Below are 20,552 nucleotides of genomic sequence, written 5' to 3'. Positions count from 1 at the left end.
GAACGTGGCTTTTGCACATAACAAAACTTGTAACATTAATTAATTATTTCTATAGATAATTATTTTTATCGCTTAAAATCATGGTAACAACTAACAGATTATTGCAGTATCCGTCTTAATAAATAACACTTTATAGTTCAATCAATTCTATTATATCACCAATGTCCTCTTTATTTTAATTCTCAAGACACTGTAAAAATTATGGCTTCTTGGTATAATTATCGTAGAGCCAATCCCAAAAGCGCACCCTTTTGGGTTCGGGATCCTCTTTCATGGTAAAGTTTCCCGTTATGTCGAGGTAGTTGATGTGCTGTGTATCATTGACAGGAAGCCATTTGAAGTCTACTATTGACTCGTAATCAATCGGAGGTGTTGGGTTCCTGAAAGGTCAATAAGTTTATGTTAAAAATGGATCTTGTCGTTATTATTTTGTAAACATAGACCATATAAAAAAATACCACTTTTGCCGCATAATTTGCATAAAATTGAGAATAAATATTACATTTTCCGTATTTCTCTCTCATTCGTGAATATTCTTACAGGTACATAGACAAATATTGAAATATACAATTACCCAGTCTTTGCAAAATTTGTCCACAATTGCACCATTTTCTTGGAAACGGCTAATTCTGGCGAGTCATCGTCTAGTCTGTAGTTCAATCTTGAGAAATAGAACAGGTAGCCCATTTCATCGCCATGACAGGCCCCAGGGTGAGAGATGCCCAACATTCGCTTGAAGAGACCCAATGCACCGTCGAAAGCAAATCGATATAAGTAGGTCGGGCTCGTTCGGTTCGTTTTGGCTTGCAGACGGATCGTGTCTAGTGCGGGCCTCAAGAACATTATATCTGTGAAGAGCTGTTTCAAAATTTTCTTTAGAAATGTAATACAAAGTAGATTTAAGTAAGCAAAATAAAATTCAAGTGTTTTTTTATTATCTGTATTTGGAAGACCATTACAAATACCAATGAATTAAGATGTTGTAAGTGTAGTTGCTTTACTGGTGAATTTCATACAAATATTCAATCAATTAGTTAGTAGCTCTGTAACTTACATCAATAAGACTATCGATATTTCGTATGTCCACAGGTCGTTGTTGGAAGTAAAAGGCTCTGATGTGTTCTGCGACCTTTTCCAATCGTTCCTCATCAATTGAAGCAAGTTCCGGGGGTATGACTCGGGTAAATTCATGTTCTAGCTCACTCAATAATTTAGGGTAGCGCTGTAGACCTGCGCATAATGTTAAAATTATTTTAATTAATTACAGAGTAGCTGGTACGTAGGTTCTTTTAAATTGGATGAATTTTTATGAAAATCTATTTATAATCTGAAGAGTTTGTTTGTTTGAACTTTGAACGCGCTAATCACAGGAACTACTGGTCCGATTTGAAAAATTCCTTCGGTATTAGATAGCCCATTTATCGAAGAAGACTATAGAGTATAGACTATATATCATCACACTAAGATCAACAGAAGCGGAGCAATGCGGGTGAAACCACGGAGAACAGCTAGTATTTTATAAGAAACTAAATTATACAATAGCGACCTGAATGATAATAATACCATTAATCATTTATAATGGAAACTATTTAGTATTTACATTCTTAAATAATATAAGTGTATACCTACTTAATTACCTATAGCGTTAAGTTAAAGTTAATCTTTTGTTCGAACTACCACAATTCAATAATGCCTTTCACATACACACATAACGCTCTGACATAATGTATTATGAATTATTTGGGGCATTTTCATTTTCACTGTATTATCTAACATGAGTTACAATAGGCACTCATATGACAATATGATGTCATAATCCTATGTTACGCGAATGGCAATGCTACACAGAAAACGGCACGTTTTAGCAGAATGATGTGACCTTTAATATAACATAGGCGAAATAAAGATATTGCGTATTTCGTATCTAATTTCGAAAGGAATAATTTGATATCGATGACTCGACGAAAATAATATAGGTAATGTTACCTACTAGTTGCTCGCCCGCCCGCCCGGACGCAATTCAGTCTTTATTCGAATTAAATGCGATTGAATTAGTTTTCTGTATCATAATCGATCCAAACGACGAATTCCTGAAGATGAATTGAGATCGTCTCCTTTTTTCTAAAGTCGATTAATAGTAAAAAAACAAAACTTTATAACGTCATAGTTACCTACGTCTTTATTTTTAATATTTAATAATTTATTCCACAAAGAAAATAAATATTTAGCAATGACTCATAAAGGACGATTACAAGTGATTTCAATTATTATAGAGTATGCGGTAATTAAATAAATATTCGTCAGCAATGCTATTATGTCATGTGGACATTATATGACCGTACTCCAAACTTCTCGCTTTGCTAATTAAATATTTTGCAGAATTCTAATTATTATATTAATAGGTAAATTTGCTTAAAATCTTATATACAAGGTGAACAAGGCTTGAGTAAATAACGAGTGACGAAGGTAGGAGATTCTGGCTGCGCCTGGGTTTCCGTCGAGTTACGAAACATCGGAATTTCCGTCCAGTATACAATATGTCTAGTAGCATTTAAGCGAAGCTTGTGACCCACTTGCTTGATCCTTGATACACGAATACCTGACTCCTTTCAAAATAAATTAAAACTCAAACGTAGATTATTGCAACATTAACTGCAAATCATTTCCATCTAACCTATGTTTATACGGTAAACCCTTTTGAATGTAAAAGCAATAACTATAAACACAACTTATTTGTAGGTATCATTAGAAGTTGCCCAACCTCTATATTAATTTTGTTCTCCTTAAAATATATCCTGTATTTTAAAAATCTTAATTAATGTATTCGAGTGAGTTATTTAACTGTAACGTAGACGGTACCTACATCATAATATCATTAATCATTATGTCGTGGTTATGTTAGATACCTAGCGTAAGTATGTTCGTATCTTCCTTAGTTGGTACAGTTAAATAGGTATAGGTACACGAAGTATCTTCCATAAAACGGTTCCAATTTATCCAGTCAATTGAAATTTATTTCTTAATTAATGAACACTACTCACGTCGAAACAGAATAATTCCTTCTTCAGCATTATACCCTGTGAGAAACGGCACATCTGAGCCCGGCAGCGAGTCTTTCGGCATCTTGGTGAAGAAGGCTCCGGGCAGGTCGGGCTCCACCGTCGGCAAGAACGGCAGAGCCACTGTATTGTGAAGGTCTGCTGTTTTACCCGGAGCAGCGGATAAACGAGCACCAGCTTTAACTAGTAGCTCGCTTGGCGTGGCGCGTAAATAGCCTACAAATAATGTTTATTCAAAATTCTGTTTATTGCATTATATTAACAAAAATATGGTAACACTTAACTTATATCTTATTTACATTTAAAACGCAAAGGGGACCCAAACTACTGTACCTACCAGTCGGGCTGAAATTCGGGCAAGTAGATATAGCGACTATGATGTATCGGCTAAGAAAAGAATCTTATCCTAGGATAAAATAGGGTGTCTGTATATGTAGGTATTCTAAGTTTGTACCATGAAAATTTATTTTGACCATGCAAGCGAAGTTCAACTAGTGATTATATAGAACTTTAATAAAGCTGTGTTTAAAGTATTATTTAAAGATGCAATAAATTTGTATGTACACTGTACAGGTTAACAGGTATTCAATGGATTACCTTGCTACTGCCAAAAGAATGTCTTTCAATAAAATGCATGGGTAAAATTCTTATATAATGTTTTAATTAACATATTCATTTTTATGGGTATGAATATAAAAGGCATCTTTAAATTTTATGTTAATAGCATATAAGTAGGCTCGTTGTGGCGGTAAAAAATACTGTGCATCGACAACAAATTCTTATTCATTCATATACAAATACATTTTTTTAAATTTTTCGTTAAAGGTTTGTTTGCGTAAACGTAATTTACATAATATTGTTTGGTAGCTTCAACAAGGCTTCAACGATAATGGCACGCAATGACGTTTTCATTCGTTCCTACTCATCTAGAAGAATCCATTTGATACGGCCGCTGTCTTCTATTATGCTAAATTCAAATAAAAAAATCCAGCAAGAGTTTTTATTAATTTTGTCCTTACCTAATAGTTCAGCAGTGCTATTGGTATCGATCCCAAGTTCTCGACCAAGTTCAAAGGCTCGTTTTTTAGGTTCCCTGGCAAGGGCCCACGGTGATATCGCCACACCACTTTGCGCTATTGCACCGTGAAACAGTCCCTAGATAAAGTAAACGTCTTAAACGTATTTCATAATGTGGTACCTACTAGGTATAGTCTTTAGGTAGCGTTAGCTTCTATTAAGTATATTCTGTGTTTTAGGATTACGGCATAGTAAATGGCAATTTCTTTGCCAAGTAGGTACACAATTTTGATTAATATTTCCTAGTTAAGAATTATTGTATTAAATTAACATTTCCTATTGTAATTATTTATAATTAATATCTTAATAGGATACTAATTATATCCTCTATTCAATGGTTGATAATAATTGGGTTGCTTAATTTTTAACTGTTACTTCGTATTTATGAACTAAGTTCCTGCCTAAGCCTTCAGAAGCTCAGCCCCTTAATTTAATTAAATAACTGTAAAAAGTGAAATCTTTTTCAACGTAAATGTTTAATTACCTGTGATGCGGGTGATAACATGTGCATATGGACAGACGCGGCACCGGCTGATTCACCAAAAATAGTGACACGAGTCGGGTCACCCCCGAAATATTCGATATTATCTTGTACCCACTTCAAAGCCATAACTTGATCCTAGAAAATAAAATGTTCTCTTATTTCGGAACTTTTAGCTTCACTCACGTACCCTGGCAAATATAGGTATATGTAGTTAGTAAGATGCGCTCTTCCAAATTATTAATTTTTTCCTAAATAATATGTTAGATCCGATCTTACTTTTCTTTGTTGTTACTCTGCATTGAATAATGAATACGTTCCAAATATTATATAAAATCAATGTAAAAGGAGTTTAAACTTATTTCTGGAAAGGGAAAGTTGTCATGACGTCACTTGTAGATACCAAAACTATATTGTAATCCAAGCTGAATCATGATACCTACCCAAAAGAACGACGTGAGGCATGAATTATGTACCTACTACAGTCCACAGGTTTAAATTGTTGTTTTAATGTTTATTTATTACATGCACATTTTAGTTTATGTGCGGTAATATGTGATGGCGATGCTCCTTATATCTAAATGATAAAGCATTTATTAATGGCCGCTAGCCTATTGATACAATAATATACATAAATTACTGGTATCTTTTTATGGTATACAAACCTAGATAAATCACATATCTACTGTTGTAACATTTCTCTTATTAGGTAGTTATTATTTCTCGCACTTGACCGCATTTTTTTGAGTGAGTACGAATTTTATATAATTAGAGTTTTAATTTTATGGGTACTTGGTTCTTGCTTATATGTTTTTAACATTAAAACTTTTTGATTTGAAATAAATGATTAATGAGATATTTTTAATTGTATACCACCTTGAGCAATGTTACAACACAGATATAGAAATTGTGATGATTTTTGGTTCTATTACTTAATTCATCAAAGAGTGTCATGTACCTACTTAGTTCTATTTTTATCACAATGGAAGCATTACCTTTAGACCCATGTTTCCAGAGACTTCTTCGTTTTCCAAGCTCAGAAAGCCTAGAGCTCCAAGCCTATAATTAAGGGTAACAAGAACCACGCCTGCACCAACTAGGTGGTCGGGTCCGTACAGGAAAGCGTTTCCTGATCCCACTGCAAAAGCTCCACCATGAATCCAGACCATTACTGCTAGCTTTGGGTTGTATCTAAAGAGATTAACAATTAATGTTAATATTTACGGAAATCAATTAAAAAAGAACGTAAGAACCAGTTCGAAAACATCTTTTTTTTTTCAATTTTTACAGGAAATAGTAATCTGTATTGCGATATAAAGTCGATGGGTCCTTGAACAGTGTGGTCATTGTATAATAATATCCGATGTCATATGGAAGTCATTTTAAGCTAACTACTTCCTTTCATAGTTTTATCTGGCTAGACGGATGGCTCTCTAAAAATATAAGATCTATTCTATATTTTTTTAATAAGACTTAATTTTTAAAGCCATTTGTAAAGTACCTACCTATCGATATGAAAACATTTAAACAAAGTAGAATGAATACTTTTTAAGCTAGAATAAGTAAAATTCGTGAAGATAACGAAAATAAGTATGTATTAAGTTTCCATACCCTGTAAGTATATCGGGTAAAGCAGGCGTGTACACATTTAGGAAGAGACAGTCCTCGTCTCCCTTATAAGTGTCGAACAACATGAACCTGTGAGGGCAAACTGCGCCCTCTTCGAGCGCGTCTCGGATGCCTGACCATGGCTCCAGCGGCGAGGGCGGTCGGAACCGCAGGGATCCTCGAGGTGACTGCGCATACCTGCACATAGTTTAAACTTATTGGACTTAAAGATAAATAAAGTACATAGTTAATTTAAGTATATAATATAAATGCTATTGTTCACATTGAGAATGAAAATTCATCCCAATTTTTAAACAAACATCTAAGTACCTTATAAAAGTAATATAAAACTGTTAATCACCTGATGCCTTTAAAGCTATAATACGGTGTTTGCGCACTTGTCCTTGCGACAACGCGACGTCCTCGTAAGGAGCCAAATCTGGTCGCCACTACAGGCCCTCCACCGACCCTCATTCGGTCAACCAATGCGTGCACCAGGCGGGCTGCACGTTGTGGTACATTCTGTAATCTTCGAAGAGCATGTTTCAGCCCGACCGACTCGCTAACTGTACTTGATAGCCGCCTCCATGCTCCTGTTACCTGAATAGATACAATAGACTTAATTACGTTATTCTTATAAAGATCACGCTGTTAAAGCGTCGTGGCGCAAATTTTTTAATAATAATCCATGTCCAAAAATATAATCATATAGGTAACTTAACAACTAAGTAATTAATGCATCTTACGAGTATAAGGCTCCTACTTCTATAATGCTATCTATTCAAATAAAAGTATGAATTTGGAAGTGTGGATTCAAATTTCAAACAACAATAAGCGGTATTTTTTTTAAATACATTTACAAATGTCGAGTTCAAATCAATATAAAAATTTCGTAGTTAGTCAACTATAAAAAAATAAAGACCTACGTAAAATTATTACAATGATATGATAATTATACAGTCCATAAACGGTGATAATATATAATTTTGAATCGTTTACATAATGACGTTTTACTTTTCATTACCGACTCAAAAAATGGTAGTTACCAGTTAACCGTGAAATGTTACATAACTTGATATCAACTGAATTATGGATAATAATTTATCATTTGATACTGAAAGTTGCTATAATATATTATTTGTTTGAATAAAGATACATGTACCTAATGTATTAATAAAGGTGTTAATTTACAAACACTTTATTCACAAAATCTACGCAGAGCTTTCCTGTGATAATCGTTACACGGACCAATATTAGTTTATTGGTTAAAACAATAAATTGCTATTTATGAATATTATTAGTATTTGGTTGTAACATCCATATTTAAACATAAAAAAAATATTAGTGAATTCATTTTGTCGATCATTAAAAATCATCATCGAAACATGCTTTAAAATTAAATTTTAAGATTAGAACCAGACAACTCTTTCAAATCACTAGAAAGGCGTGATGTTTTATATTCTAGGAGGTAGCAACGTTGACAAGTGAGCATTTTAGTATAGTTGGTTCTTTGATATGCTGTTCCTCTTGCTATTTCGGTTACAGTCCGGGCTGTCTGGCTGGCCCCAGTGGTTGCGTTTATTAGTGCGCATCTTATCTGCACAGGAAAATATCCTTAATTTAAAGTCATTTTTTAACGCGTAATTTTTAATCGTTTGCCTTTAGAATTTAAATAGATCCAATAGACATACATTTTTTATTGCAAGACGTGTTTTTCGTTGTTAAATAGGTGCCAGACGCAATTTTTATTTCAAAATAATTAAAATATCATCGAAATAAGTGAAATTCCATCAACATGAGTCCCAGTGAAGGATAAGTAATCACTGTGTTACTTATCTATACATATAATAAATCTGTAGAAGGGTCAATTCTGTACATTGAAAATATTGAAAAAATAAATACCAGGGGGTGTTACTGGATCGATACCAAACCCAAATATGTGATTAAAAAAATTTTTGTCTGTCTGTCTGTCTGTCTGTCTGTCTGTCTGTATGTGAAGGCATCACGTGAAAACTAGCGGTTCGATTTCGATGAAACTTGGTATAATTATACCTTATTATCCTGGGCGTAAAATAGGATACTTTTTATCCTGGAAAAATACGTAGAAAAAAATTAATCTTAATTTTTCAGTTTTATCCATAGACGTTGTTCCGTAGAACCGCGAACACACGTTGCGTATTATTATAGGCCTAACCGTATTTGGGAATTGGGTCCAATAGATATTTATAAGATGTTATTGTCAGAGGTCTCAAAATGGAGAAATAAACCATCCACGCGAAGACCGACATCCGCGCGGACGGAGTCGCGGGCGGAAGCTAGTACTATATATAATATTCATTTTACTATTTACAGTTTTTTTTGCAACAATCTACCATATCGCCTCCTTTTTCCCAACGAACCTCAAATAGGACGTTAATGTAAACTTGATAAAAACCAAATATCATCAAGAAATTAAAGACTTTTTAACCGATTTTAAACGCGATTTATTCATTGTATTATTTTCCCAAGTCTTTAATTTCAAAATTTATAATACTCGCGTAAAATCAAACACTAGAAAATACAAATATCATCAAATTCATATTTATACCCAAAAGTGTAATAAATATGAAACCATCTATTAAAAATATTAGTTTACTAATTATTCAATATAAGTATTAAAAAAAGATAATATAATATAAATAATAAAGTTATTACTTACCTTTTAAGCGGACTCATGTTGATGTAATTTCACTTATTTCGATGACATTTTAGTTATTTTGAAATAAAAATTGCGTATGGCACCTATTTTACAACGAAAAAAACGTCTTGCAATAAAAAGATTTTGTCTGATGGATCTATCTAAAGGCAAAAGATTAAAAATTACGCGTTAAAAAATGACTTTAAATTAAGGATATTTTCCTGTGCAGATAAGATGCGCACTAATAAACGCAACCACTGCGGCCAGCCAGACAGCCCGGACTCTAACCGAAATAGCAAGAGAAACAGTATATCAAAAACCCAACTATACTAAAATGACTTTTTTTTAAACGTTGCTAGCTCCCGTACTATTAAGACTCAATCAATTAATACAAATACCTATATAAATGAAGTAATTTACTTGTCAATCAATCATTTTTATGTACATTAAACGTTTTGCAATGAGCACTCGTTATTACATTCGACTTGACATAAATATGTGCAAAACCTTAGCGATATAAGATATTGCACGACCCCATATAGATAATTACATGATCATTTCTTTGTAGAACATTCAGGCAATTTATGAACATCCAACATACTGTTATAGATTACTGTCATTACATACATCATCACTCCATAGTATAAAACAAAGTCGCTTTATGTGTCCTTATGTATGCTTTAATCTTTAAAAATACGCAACGGATTTTGATGCGGTTATTTTTATTAGATAGAGTGTTTCAAGAGGAAGGTTTTAGTATATAATTTATCAGTTTTTAGACAAAGCGGGCGAAGCCGCGGGCGGAATAATAAATAATAAATATTTCGGGACAATTTTCACACACGGCACGATCTGATCCCATACTAAGCTTTCGCTTGTGTTATGGAAACCAGATGGCTGATAAACATACATATTATATAATTTTAAATAAATACTTAATATAGATAATTAACACCCAGACACAGAGAGAGCAAACATCTATGTTCATCACACAAATATTTGCCCCGGGTGGGAATCGAACCCACGACCTCTGGCTTGGAAGGCAGGGCCACCACTACCAACTAGGGCATGCACCCGGGTTTACCCGGTTCCGAAAAACCCGGGTTTACCCGGTATACCAACCAAAAGTACCAGTGGTATTTTTATTGAAGTTACGTGCCTTCTTTTTGAACAGAATTTTAAACCTTTATTTGACTTATTTTTATTTAAAAATTACATAAGTATTTAAATCTTATACCGATGTCAAGGATTATCACGAACACATTCATTATATGCAGCACAAATGGGCTGTAGTCCGTCCGGCGCGATACCACTATCTCACAAAAACCGGCGTAAAGCGTTGAGCGTTTCGCATAGGTGAGTGAGACATTCCGGAGGCCCACTCCCCCCCCCCCCCCTTTTTCCCTTTAAAATCATGGCAGCGGAATTAAGAGATTTATTACCCCAGGAGGGTACCAACACGCAAGGTGCTGGAGAATCCCTCCCTGAGCACTTTTGTTCAGGCTGCCCTATGTATTCTGGGGAGGGCAAAATCCCGCTCAATACTCAAGCACGAGGCAATAAGAGCAACAAGTCCTGTGCACGCCCATCTACGTTCTGCGTCAACTTTTGTAACATCAGGGGCTTACACTCCAACATCAATGCCGTCCACTACCACCTTGAGACGGCAAAGCCGGCCTTGCTCTTTTTAACCGAAACGCAGATATCTTCCCCCTCTAATACAGCTTATCTCAGTTACCCAGGCTACAATCTGGAGCACAACTTTTTACCCCGCGCTGGTGTATGCGCCTTTATCCGGAATGATATCTGCTTTCGACGCCTCAGCTATCTTGAAGGTAGGGATCTTTCCATCATTTGGTTGCGTGTAGACTGCGACGACCACCCTCGCGTCTATGCGTGCCTATACAGATCCCATAGCGGTAATGAGGAAACCGACCGACTCATCGAGCATATACAATCGGCGGCAGATACTATGCTCAATCAGATACCCTGCGCTGAAATTGTAGTCCTTGGGGATTTCAATGCCCATCACTCAGAATGGCTTAAGTCCCGAACTACTGACCACGCAGGTAAATCTGTTTTCGACTTTGCTCTTGCCTATGGTCTTACTCAAATGGTACAATCGCCAACGCGAATTCCTGATGTTGAGGATCATACGCCTTCCCTGTTGGACCTACTGTTGACATCTCACCCTGATGGCTATCAGGTCCACGTTGATGCCCCTTTAGGCTCATCGGACCACTGCCTAGTGCGGAGTGTAGTGCCAATCTTGCGTTCGTCACGGCCGGAGCGTGTTGGCCGTCGACGCGTTTGGCACTACAAGTCAGCAGATTGGGATGAGATGCGTACATTCTTTTCGTCCTATCCCTGGGGCCGTGTTTGCTTCTCGGCAGACGATCCTAGCACCTGCGCAGACTCTGTTGCCGATGTGATACTTCAGGGCATGGAACTTTTTATTCCGAACTCTGTTGTACCCATTGGTGGCAAGTCCCAACCCTGGTTTGGTCTCTCTTGTAAAACGGCATCACGCCGAAAACAAGACTGTTACCAAGCCTGGGCTAATGCACTCGTGTCTAGTGATCCAAACGCCTATACACTTAAGAGAGAACTAAACTCAGCCTCTAGGTCCTTCAAAAGAGCAATTGCAAAAGCAAAGTCAGAGCATATTGCTAAGCTTGGCGAGAAACTTGCCCAACTTCCTTCGGGAACGCGCGCCTTTTGGGCTCTCGCCAAAGCTGTGCAAGGAAACTTCTGCAAGCCGTCACTACCATCTCTGCGCATGGAGAATGACTTGTTGGCCCACACGGCAAAGGAGAAGGCCGATCTTCTTGGCTCCCTTTTCGCCGCAAACTCGACTTTGGATGACATGGGAAACTCGCCGCCTACCATCCCGCGGTATGAGGGCTCTATGCCGGACATCCGGTTCACCCAGAGCGCTGTGCGTAAAGCACTTTTTGCCCTAGATGTCCACAAGTCGAGTGGCCCCGACAGTATTCCTCCAATTGTGCTGAAGATGTGCGCACCTGAGCTAGCACCGGTCCTCACGCGACTCTTCCGGTACTCCTACTCCACAGGCGTTGTCCCGAATTCATGGAAGACAGCGTTAGTGCACCCAATCCCGAAAAAAGGCGATCGCTCTGATCCGTCCAATTATCGACCTATAGCAATCACCTCCTTGCTCTCCAAGATAATGGAATCCCTTATTAATCGCCAACTACTGAAATATCTGGAGGATCACCAGCTGATTAGTGACCGACAGTACGGTTTCCGTCGCGGTCGCTCAGCTGGGGATCTTCTTGTATATTTAACTCACAGATGGGCTGCAGCGATTGAGAGCAAGGGTGAAGGCTTGGCGGTCAGTTTGGACATAGCGAAAGCTTTTGATCGGGTTTGGCACAAAGCGCTCTTAGCAAAACTTCCATGCTATGGGCTTCCCGAGAGACTTTGCCAGTGGGTAGCCAGTTTTCTCACAGAGCGTAGCATGCGTGTCGTTATCGACGGTTCCTGCTCCGACCCTAAGCCTGTGAATGCTGGTGTCCCACAAGGTTGCGTTCTGTCTCCCACTCTGTTCCTTCTGCATATCAATGATATGCTGCGCAACAGCAGCATTCATTGCTATGCAGACGACAGCACTGGTGATGCAGTTTACACCGGCCAATGCAATGTCTCTCGGGATCGCGTCATTGAGTACCGGAACAACCTCGTGTCTGAAATTGAGGCTTCTTTAGACGAAGTTTCTAATTGGGGTCGACTAAATTTAGTCGAATTCAACCCGAAGAAGACACAGGTTTGCGCGTTTACCGCAAAAAAGCTTCCCTTCGATGTAACCCCTATTTTTCAGGGCACTCCTCTATCAGCCACAGCTAGTATTGGTATTCTCGGTCTCGAAATCTCGAGTAACGTGCAGTTTTCCTGTCATTTGGTAGGCAAAGCCAAGTTGGCTTCTCAGAAACTTGGTGTGCTCTGTAGAGCGGGACAGTATTTCACGTCGCGTCATCGCCTCAGTCTTTATAAGGCGCAAGTCAGGCCGCACATGGAATACTGTTCCCATCTCTGGGCCGGGGCACCCCAGCAATACCTCCTTCCATTTGACCGCATTCAAAGGAGAGCTGTACGACTCGTTGGCGAACCGAGTCTCACCGATCGGCTTGATACTCTGGCGTTGCGAAGAGATATCGCTTCCTTATGCGTTCTCTACCGCATTTACTATGGGGAGTGCTCTGAGGAATTGTTTGGAACATTACCCACCGCTGAGTTCCATTACCGCACAGCCCGCCATAAACAGAAATACCACCCTCACCACCTTGACTGCTGGCGGTCGACAACTGTGCGCTTTAAACGGAGCTTCTTTCCGCGCACAACAGTCTTATGGAACCAGCTTCCTAGTACGGTATTCCCGAATGGTTACAATCTGGGGACCTTTAAGAAGAGAGCGTATTCTTTTTTAAAAGGCCGGCAACACACTCCCAATGTCCCTGGCGTTGTGTGTGCTTATGGGCGACGCTGAACGCTTACCATCAGGCGTCGCGTCTGCTCTGTTGCCTCCTCTCTCATAAAAAAAAAAAAAAAAAAAAAAACACGTAGAGCGAAATGAAGCGAGTAAAATGAATGCAAACTGCTAGTTTGGACACAAAATCGTAAGTAGACAGTGAAAATAGTAAGAATATCTTTAATAAAATTTGAATTTTTGCTATCTTCGTGTATCTAAAGATGTAATTAAAAAAATCTTGTAGTTAAATATGATTATTGTCGCAAATTTCTCTAGTGCCTCTATAGGCACTTTTAATCCTGACTCTATAATAGTCAGGATTAAAACTTATCGATTTGAGTTACCTCACATTTAAAAAGAAGTGCGTCTTCTGTATACAAATGGTTTACTTATAAAGTGGTTGCCTAACATGACAGATTATATTGCTCTGTGAAACAATGTGCCCTCGCAAGTAACGCAATCCCACGTGGTATCGTTCTAAACGTTCCTGTAATTTTTTATCTGTGATTCCATAGGCGTGAGAACAATGGAGATTTTGATTCGTGCTCCCACCATGACCTCTTTCAACATGCGAATAACATCTTACATTTAAATTACCCCGTATTAGATGCGACATAACATTTATTCCTACAACTCTCTTTTATTATTACTGTTAATTTTATTAAATCTGAAGTTAACTAACAAGCAACCTATGCTCTACATTTTGGTTATTCGAACTATATATCTATAGATATCAAAGGATTGTTTATCCTTTGATATCTATCAGATACAAATTAAGATATGGCATTAATTTTACTGATACATGTTCATTGTTTCTTTGTATTTAATACAATAATTTAAATTTAATGCTATAATAAAATAATATTATAAAAGATTAATATCTTTTATTGTAACTTCAAAGTTTCTAATCTACATTCCCGTACTATTAAAAACTCTAAAAACTGTTCACAATGGTTACACAAAGGCGTGAACATTACTAAAGAATAGAACAGATTATTTCATTTCCCATATTTATTCCTATTACCATATGACGCGACGCGGTGGAACAAAATTAAGTCACTAATTGCTTTGTCCTGAAATAATTGTGCTTGTTCAGAAAAAACTGTAACATGTTTAAGTACTTAAATGTACGTTCTGTACATTAAAAAGATTTAGTTTAAAAATGCTATGTTAGTATGTAAGTATATGCATATTACTTGCTCTGTGGTAAGTAATTACTAAATTTATATTACCTATCAACGAATAGATCGGATTTGATCATGTTTTGATAGTAGAAAATAAATACCTAGTTAGTACAATATAATATAATGATGTAGGAAAAAAAATCTTCTTTTTTTGTAGTAGCCTCTTGTTTTTTTTACACAAATTGGTTTTGAAACAAAGCTTAATTTAAATGTAACAAGTTTTAATTTAAATTATGGACCAATATACTATACTATTGGGACACCCTGTATATTGGACCATGTTTAAATGAAATAAATATCGAATGTTTTAATTATAAATAAATCGCCACAATTATTTATACTCTACAAAAATAAAATCAAAGTGTGTATTGTGTAAATGTATTCCTTAAATGTTAACTTACTTTCATGGAGTTGAGGCTGCTGGCTGCATTGATGACGACGTCTCCAAGCGCCGCGGGAGGCAGGGCGTCGCTCCCAAACTCCAGGGAACACACACACAGAACTAACGCGAACCACCAGACACGCATTTTCACTATTGTTCTCACAGTCTTATCCACATCACAGAAGTTATGAACATATTATTTATTCTTGTTTCCCATTTTTTACTGCCTCACAAAACATCACCTAATGTATTATCTGTTATGCAGCGCACGCTCAGATAACGTCTGAAACAAAATTTTATCTGTTTGAATTATATTACTTAAGTTTTCTTTTTTGAGTTGGCCTGTTTCTTTATAAAATATACAATACATTTCGTAGCGTTAATTCTAAGATTGTCGTCATGTTTAGATAGGCATTTATTTGTTTTTTTTTTCTGATTGATTTGGTATCGGGTTACACAAGTTTGTTACAGTAATGTTGTAGTGTATTTGGAAACATTTTTATAGTGTATACTCTATTTAAGCAAAATGCTTAGCGGCCTGTATTCGTTCTCGATATTTATTCAAGTCACTTTCACCATCTGTGCGTTTGAAACCGGCCGCTTGCATTATGCCCACGATTATGACCAAATTCAAAAATAAACAGATCATTTTAACACATTAAACAAAACGTCAGTGAGTATGCCTATTCCATGGAAAATATTTCGTGTTAATTTCACGTGGATTTTTTATTACAACATCACGGATTTTGCTCGATTATCGTGTCGTCAGTACATAAGAGTTCAACGCTACACTCTTAAAGCGACACGTTCTAGAAAGTCTTATTAAAGTTGAATTAAAGCTTAAAAATAGATTTTTTTTTATTCAAATTATTAAGCTCTATGACATGTTACAACACTAAACAGTTTTTATAAATTTTAATTTCATGCAAAAGATCTTAACTACAACTGAAATTAGAATACTTTTTTTAACATAACTAATTATATTGTCATGACCTATATTTAAGTATGTATTGGTAAATACTTAATAATATCTTAATTATTGTTGTCATTATGACATTATAAATCAAGATTACATACAATAGAGTTACCTAACCCATACAAAGCCTCGAAAAGTTTACGTAAAGTCAGTTGATAGGTATCTTTGATCGTTACGTCATGTGAAAATTACATCCCTGTACAATACAGTTTGAAAGCAAACCGTAATTTCACTGTCTACAGTCTACTGTCTAACCTTCCGCTTTGTACGTTCGTTACTCAGTTGTAACCATGGACGAATAATGGTTGTAACATAGATATAGTTATATCAATTTCTTTATTATGTAATGTCCTTGTGTGCACGACTCTTGAGTTTATTCAACCGTAATTATTCATATTTTTGTATGAGAATGAAAGATTCAGATCTTACGCTATTTAGGTACAACTCAAATTAATAAACATATAAGTATTTTTATAAAAATTTATATTCGATCACAAAGGAAAAGATTTTTTGGAAACAGCTAACTTTTTAAAATTTCGAATGTTAATTAGGTACTATAACATGACCCACGCCGCGGCCGCTTCGGTTTATCTCAAAAATATTTTTTACACTTTTTGCAATATGTTCCGTGTCTATTGTTCGTAGCGTAATTATTTTACTTTAAAGGTAGTCTTACTCGATAAATAAACTATGGAACACAAAACGATATTTTCAATTCGGACCTAGTCCTGAAATGGTCTTGTATTCTTTCTTCAACCTTCCAAGCCCATTTCTTTATTTCATTCGTCATTACGATGCTTATCCTAACAATTTAAAAGCGTGCAACACATTTGCGGAGCCCTGCTTGTGCAAATGTTCATGGATGGTGGTGTTAGCTTACCATTCAGGCGAACCCTCTCGGTGGTTCGATCTAACATAAACAAATATAAAAATAGTAAAAAAAAGTTTGGAAAATCCAAAAGTGCACGCCTCATAATCTCATCCTTTACAATAAAATTGATTATTTATAAAGGTGTATATAATATAAGTATGTAGATACACTTGTTCTCATGTGCCAATGCTCTTGTACTGTCTCAAAACAGTTGGAAAAGTAAAGAAAGCGGTACCGTAATAATTGAGCTATTTTTCTTGTGGCCCCACCTAGATGTGAAACTGCGCAGGTTTAAGGGATTGATTACCAACTTATTTTTTTAAACCTTGGCTTATAGTATAAAGAATCGAGTTTATAATGGTGAATTTTGAGTACACTATAAATATATAAAAAAAGTCGATATTTTTTTTGTTTATTTAATAACAATTAAACCACATCGAATCAGACCCTGAAAAATGAAAGGGTTCTATTCCTGAGCATACTCAAGCGTAAGAGAAAAAAAAAGACTCGATTAGTAAAGTATTTCGGTCGCTATCGTGTTAACAAGAAAATCCTCCGCACATACAGACACACGGACGTCCAAGACAGAACTTTTTTGTGTGTGCAATGTATGATACATAAAGACATTTTAAGTTTGAAAAATCAGATGTTTTGCGCGAAGTGACAGTAGTACCCACCTCAACGCTTCGCTTATGAGGCGTGCAATAAACGCAAATTAACAAACTTTTCAGCTATATAATATTAGTGTAGTATAGGTAGTTTTCTATGTGGGATAAGATTATTGGGCTCTATATTGAGTGCTTAAGTTAGTGAATAAAATTATTTATTAGATTATCAAATAAATTTTCTGTTGATAAAACAAGCACTATAATGCTTAAAAAACATACTTAGTTTTTAGATAAATGATCAAACTATTTTCAGTGTTTATTAAATCTCTAAAAATATTTCTGGTGATCAACGATAGTGGCATTGTGCGCTTTTATATTCAATTATTAAATAAATAAGACGATCTAAAAGTTAAGTAATTACGTAGTAGACTACAAGCAGACACTACAACCTTGCTTAAACTTGTGGGATACTTTATTATGATTTGACCATTGCGCATGCAAAAACATAATTGAATTAACCGTGACCAATGAATTTTCATAAGTAATCTAATGATTTAAGCGTAACATTAATGGTAACTGTTAAATTTCGCAAAGTGACCCTGGACAGTTCTCATATGCATGAAACTATTGACATAGCTGCACAAATTACGACATACAAAGATCGTTTTATAATATATAGTAGGTAGATACTTTTAACTTTTTTGTATGACAGCAATATTGCAGCACATGCAGTAAGCTTTTGTTATTACTTTGCAAACTGGGCTTATATTAGTATCTAATATTATATTACTAAGCATAAAGTTTATCTATTGTGAGAAAAATATTTAAAGATTATATTATATTCTGGGACATTGGCTTCAAAACGGATTTAATTAAGTAAATTTTAAATAGCATACCTAAGCAAATCTTATGATAGGTTATCTCTAACAGACATAACTATCTTTTATAAATTTTTCGGCATAAGTATATGTAGATAAAGAACTCCGTGATTTAAACACCATTACCTACAAAGAGCATCAACTTGATTGATATCGCTGACTATCGGGATAAGTAAAAATTATCAAATTCAGAAAATCACTAGATTTATTTTCATCGCAGTTGATATAATTTCTCGGCAAAATATTTTATGTCCAGTGTGTATCTAAAGAATGTACACATTTTCGCAACGTACATACAGCTATGTAAGAATTAACATTTAATTACAAACCGTAATACTGTACATTAAAGCAATCATACCTTTTTTTTCATAATACATGGATCTTATAATACCCACTGATCTATTAGTTACAGTATATATACTCATACTCTTGTATTCGTAATACTGAAAGCTCTTTATGTTATAGATGACCTAAACGGACTACTTTTTGTATATTTTGTATTAAATTATTTCTAACATATAGCTAAGTAGTTATATGGAAAATATTGTAAATAAAATGAAATTAAAATAGACGAATTCGAGTGTAATATAAATAAATAAATATTAAATTAGCGAATTTTTTTCCTAGGCCGACAGTCGTGCCGACGGCGACAGCTACGGTAACCCGAAAAGCTACAATATTTAATAATTACTTTTTATGTAAAAGAAAAGATTAGAAAATACCTTTTATAGATGGAATTAAATTAAAACCTTGTTATAATTTAAAACAAATTGAATATGACTTGAAAAATATTTATATAGGTAGAATATAAACTTATTCACTAAGGAACAAACGAGGAATGTAGGTTAGTTACTAATTACATAATTTTATTAGTAAATAAACAAGAACCTACGTAATATTTCAGCTCCACTATAATGCAAAAGACTATGAACTTATTAACTCTTTTCTTTATTAAATGTCGTTATCACTGTTAACTTTCATTAATAAAAATAAGATTGTTCGTGTTATGTTATATGAATGTACACTGAGCAAGCGCGCGCGACCTGTGCGTATAGCTGTACCGACTTCACTAAAGCGACAGGTCGGCCTAGTGATTACCCAACACCACCCACCACAAACCAGGTTATTATCCAATATCATACAACATCTCGAAGAGATCACCGGCTTGGTTTTATATTTCATTACCCACTGCATAAGGTTCCGGGTAATGGTTACCGGAACTGAATATCTCCCACTTTCTAGAAATATTTATTGTTTCATAAATTAACCTGGAGGGAAAACATTTCAGTATCATAATATTCTAGGTCCACCCAACACCATATATTTTTCTAAATTCGCATCTATTGGCCAATAAGGAAACGTTAAAAATCTTACAATACTGAATCATATATATATAGTTTAAAATAGTAGGTAAGTAACGTTAAAATAAAAAAGAGCGAGCACACGTGTCAGAACTGAAACTTCTTTGGCAAGATTCAGAGATAAAAAAATCGTCGCCTTACTCCTTGACGTGACGGTATTGCCATGACGGGACTTGATAATCTACTCTCAACGCGGCTAAAGACACGCTTAAACTCAAAAAATACTAAAATGATTGTTGTACAAAGTTATTGATAAAATGAGTCGAGAGCGTTAATTTTTAACTTATTACTTGAAATTAACTTTAAAGTGTTGTTTTAATTTAAGGAAAGAAACCCTTTAAAAATATTGTTTACAGAAATAAAATTGAAAGTTGTTCAAAGAGGCCACCATATCTATTTATGTCTATCTTTTAATGAATCATGGCTACTACACTGCTGCTTACATTTTTCATAAAAATATTTTTTTTGTGTTGCATCTGCACTTATTATATTATTAACCCAATAATTGAGCCCCAAGCGGCTCGATCGGTCAACGACACAATAGATTTTCTATTGTGTCTATGGTTCCGGGGCCTGAATTATAACTTATAACACATTAACCTATGGCTATGGCAAGTTATAAGTTAAAATTTAGTTAACAGCTAATCATGATAATTAGAATTTTGTCTATTTTTCTGTTAAGTATGTGGGTTGGGTGGATGTTGAGTCGCTAACAGAAATATGAGTAACGGTAAACATTCAAATTTATTGAGCTGTATCAGAGTGAAAACTGCCTGTGGAACCCAAAAAAATAAGCTGTGAATAGATACACAGCTGCAGCTGTTAGCGACTCAACATTAAGCTCAACATCCATTTTGGATACATCCGCCCGAAACAAAGCATACTGAACGACCTTCCAATA

At 35.5% G+C, this 20,552-nt stretch overlaps 1 protein-coding gene across 1 annotated transcript; it reads right to left on the bottom strand.

The window, feature by feature from the left end:
- Positions 1-8: 8 nt before the first annotated feature.
- On the bottom strand, positions 9-19,364 carry LOC123699952 (venom carboxylesterase-6). The gene is made up of 11 exons (XM_045647009.1): positions 19,183-19,364; positions 14,977-15,240; positions 6,587-6,825; positions 6,229-6,423; positions 5,613-5,808; positions 4,621-4,755; positions 4,079-4,214; positions 3,042-3,275; positions 1,055-1,230; positions 575-858; positions 9-380 (listed from the first exon to the last, which is right to left on the bottom strand). Exons 2-11 carry the CDS (start codon positions 15,100-15,102, stop codon positions 200-202), a joined length of 1,902 nt encoding a protein of 633 aa, XP_045502965.1. The 5' UTR covers positions 15,103-15,240; positions 19,183-19,364; the 3' UTR covers positions 9-199.
- Positions 19,365-20,552: the final 1,188 nt, after the last annotated feature.

Source organism: Colias croceus, chromosome 18 (assembly GCF_905220415.1).
Source record: "Colias croceus chromosome 18, ilColCroc2.1".
Taxonomy (NCBI): domain Eukaryota; kingdom Metazoa; phylum Arthropoda; class Insecta; order Lepidoptera; family Pieridae; genus Colias; species Colias croceus.
The sequence above is the reverse complement of the archived record's forward strand: the minus strand, read 5'-3'. Positions and strand labels throughout refer to the sequence as shown.

Bases quoted from the DNA above. Each gene is read 5' to 3' on its own strand.
- LOC123699952 (XM_045647009.1), bottom strand. From the start codon at position 15,102: ATGCGTGTCTGGTGGTTCGCGTTAGTTCTGTGTGTGTGTTCCCTGGAG. The intron at 6,424-6,586 runs GTGATTAACAGT...AACTATGTGCAG, and splicing joins TATAGCTTTAAAGGCATCAG to GTATGCGCAGTCACCTCGAG. The intron at 4,756-5,612 runs GTAATGCTTCCA...TTTATTTTCTAG, and splicing joins CTGGAAACATGGGTCTAAAG to GATCAAGTTATGGCTTTGAA.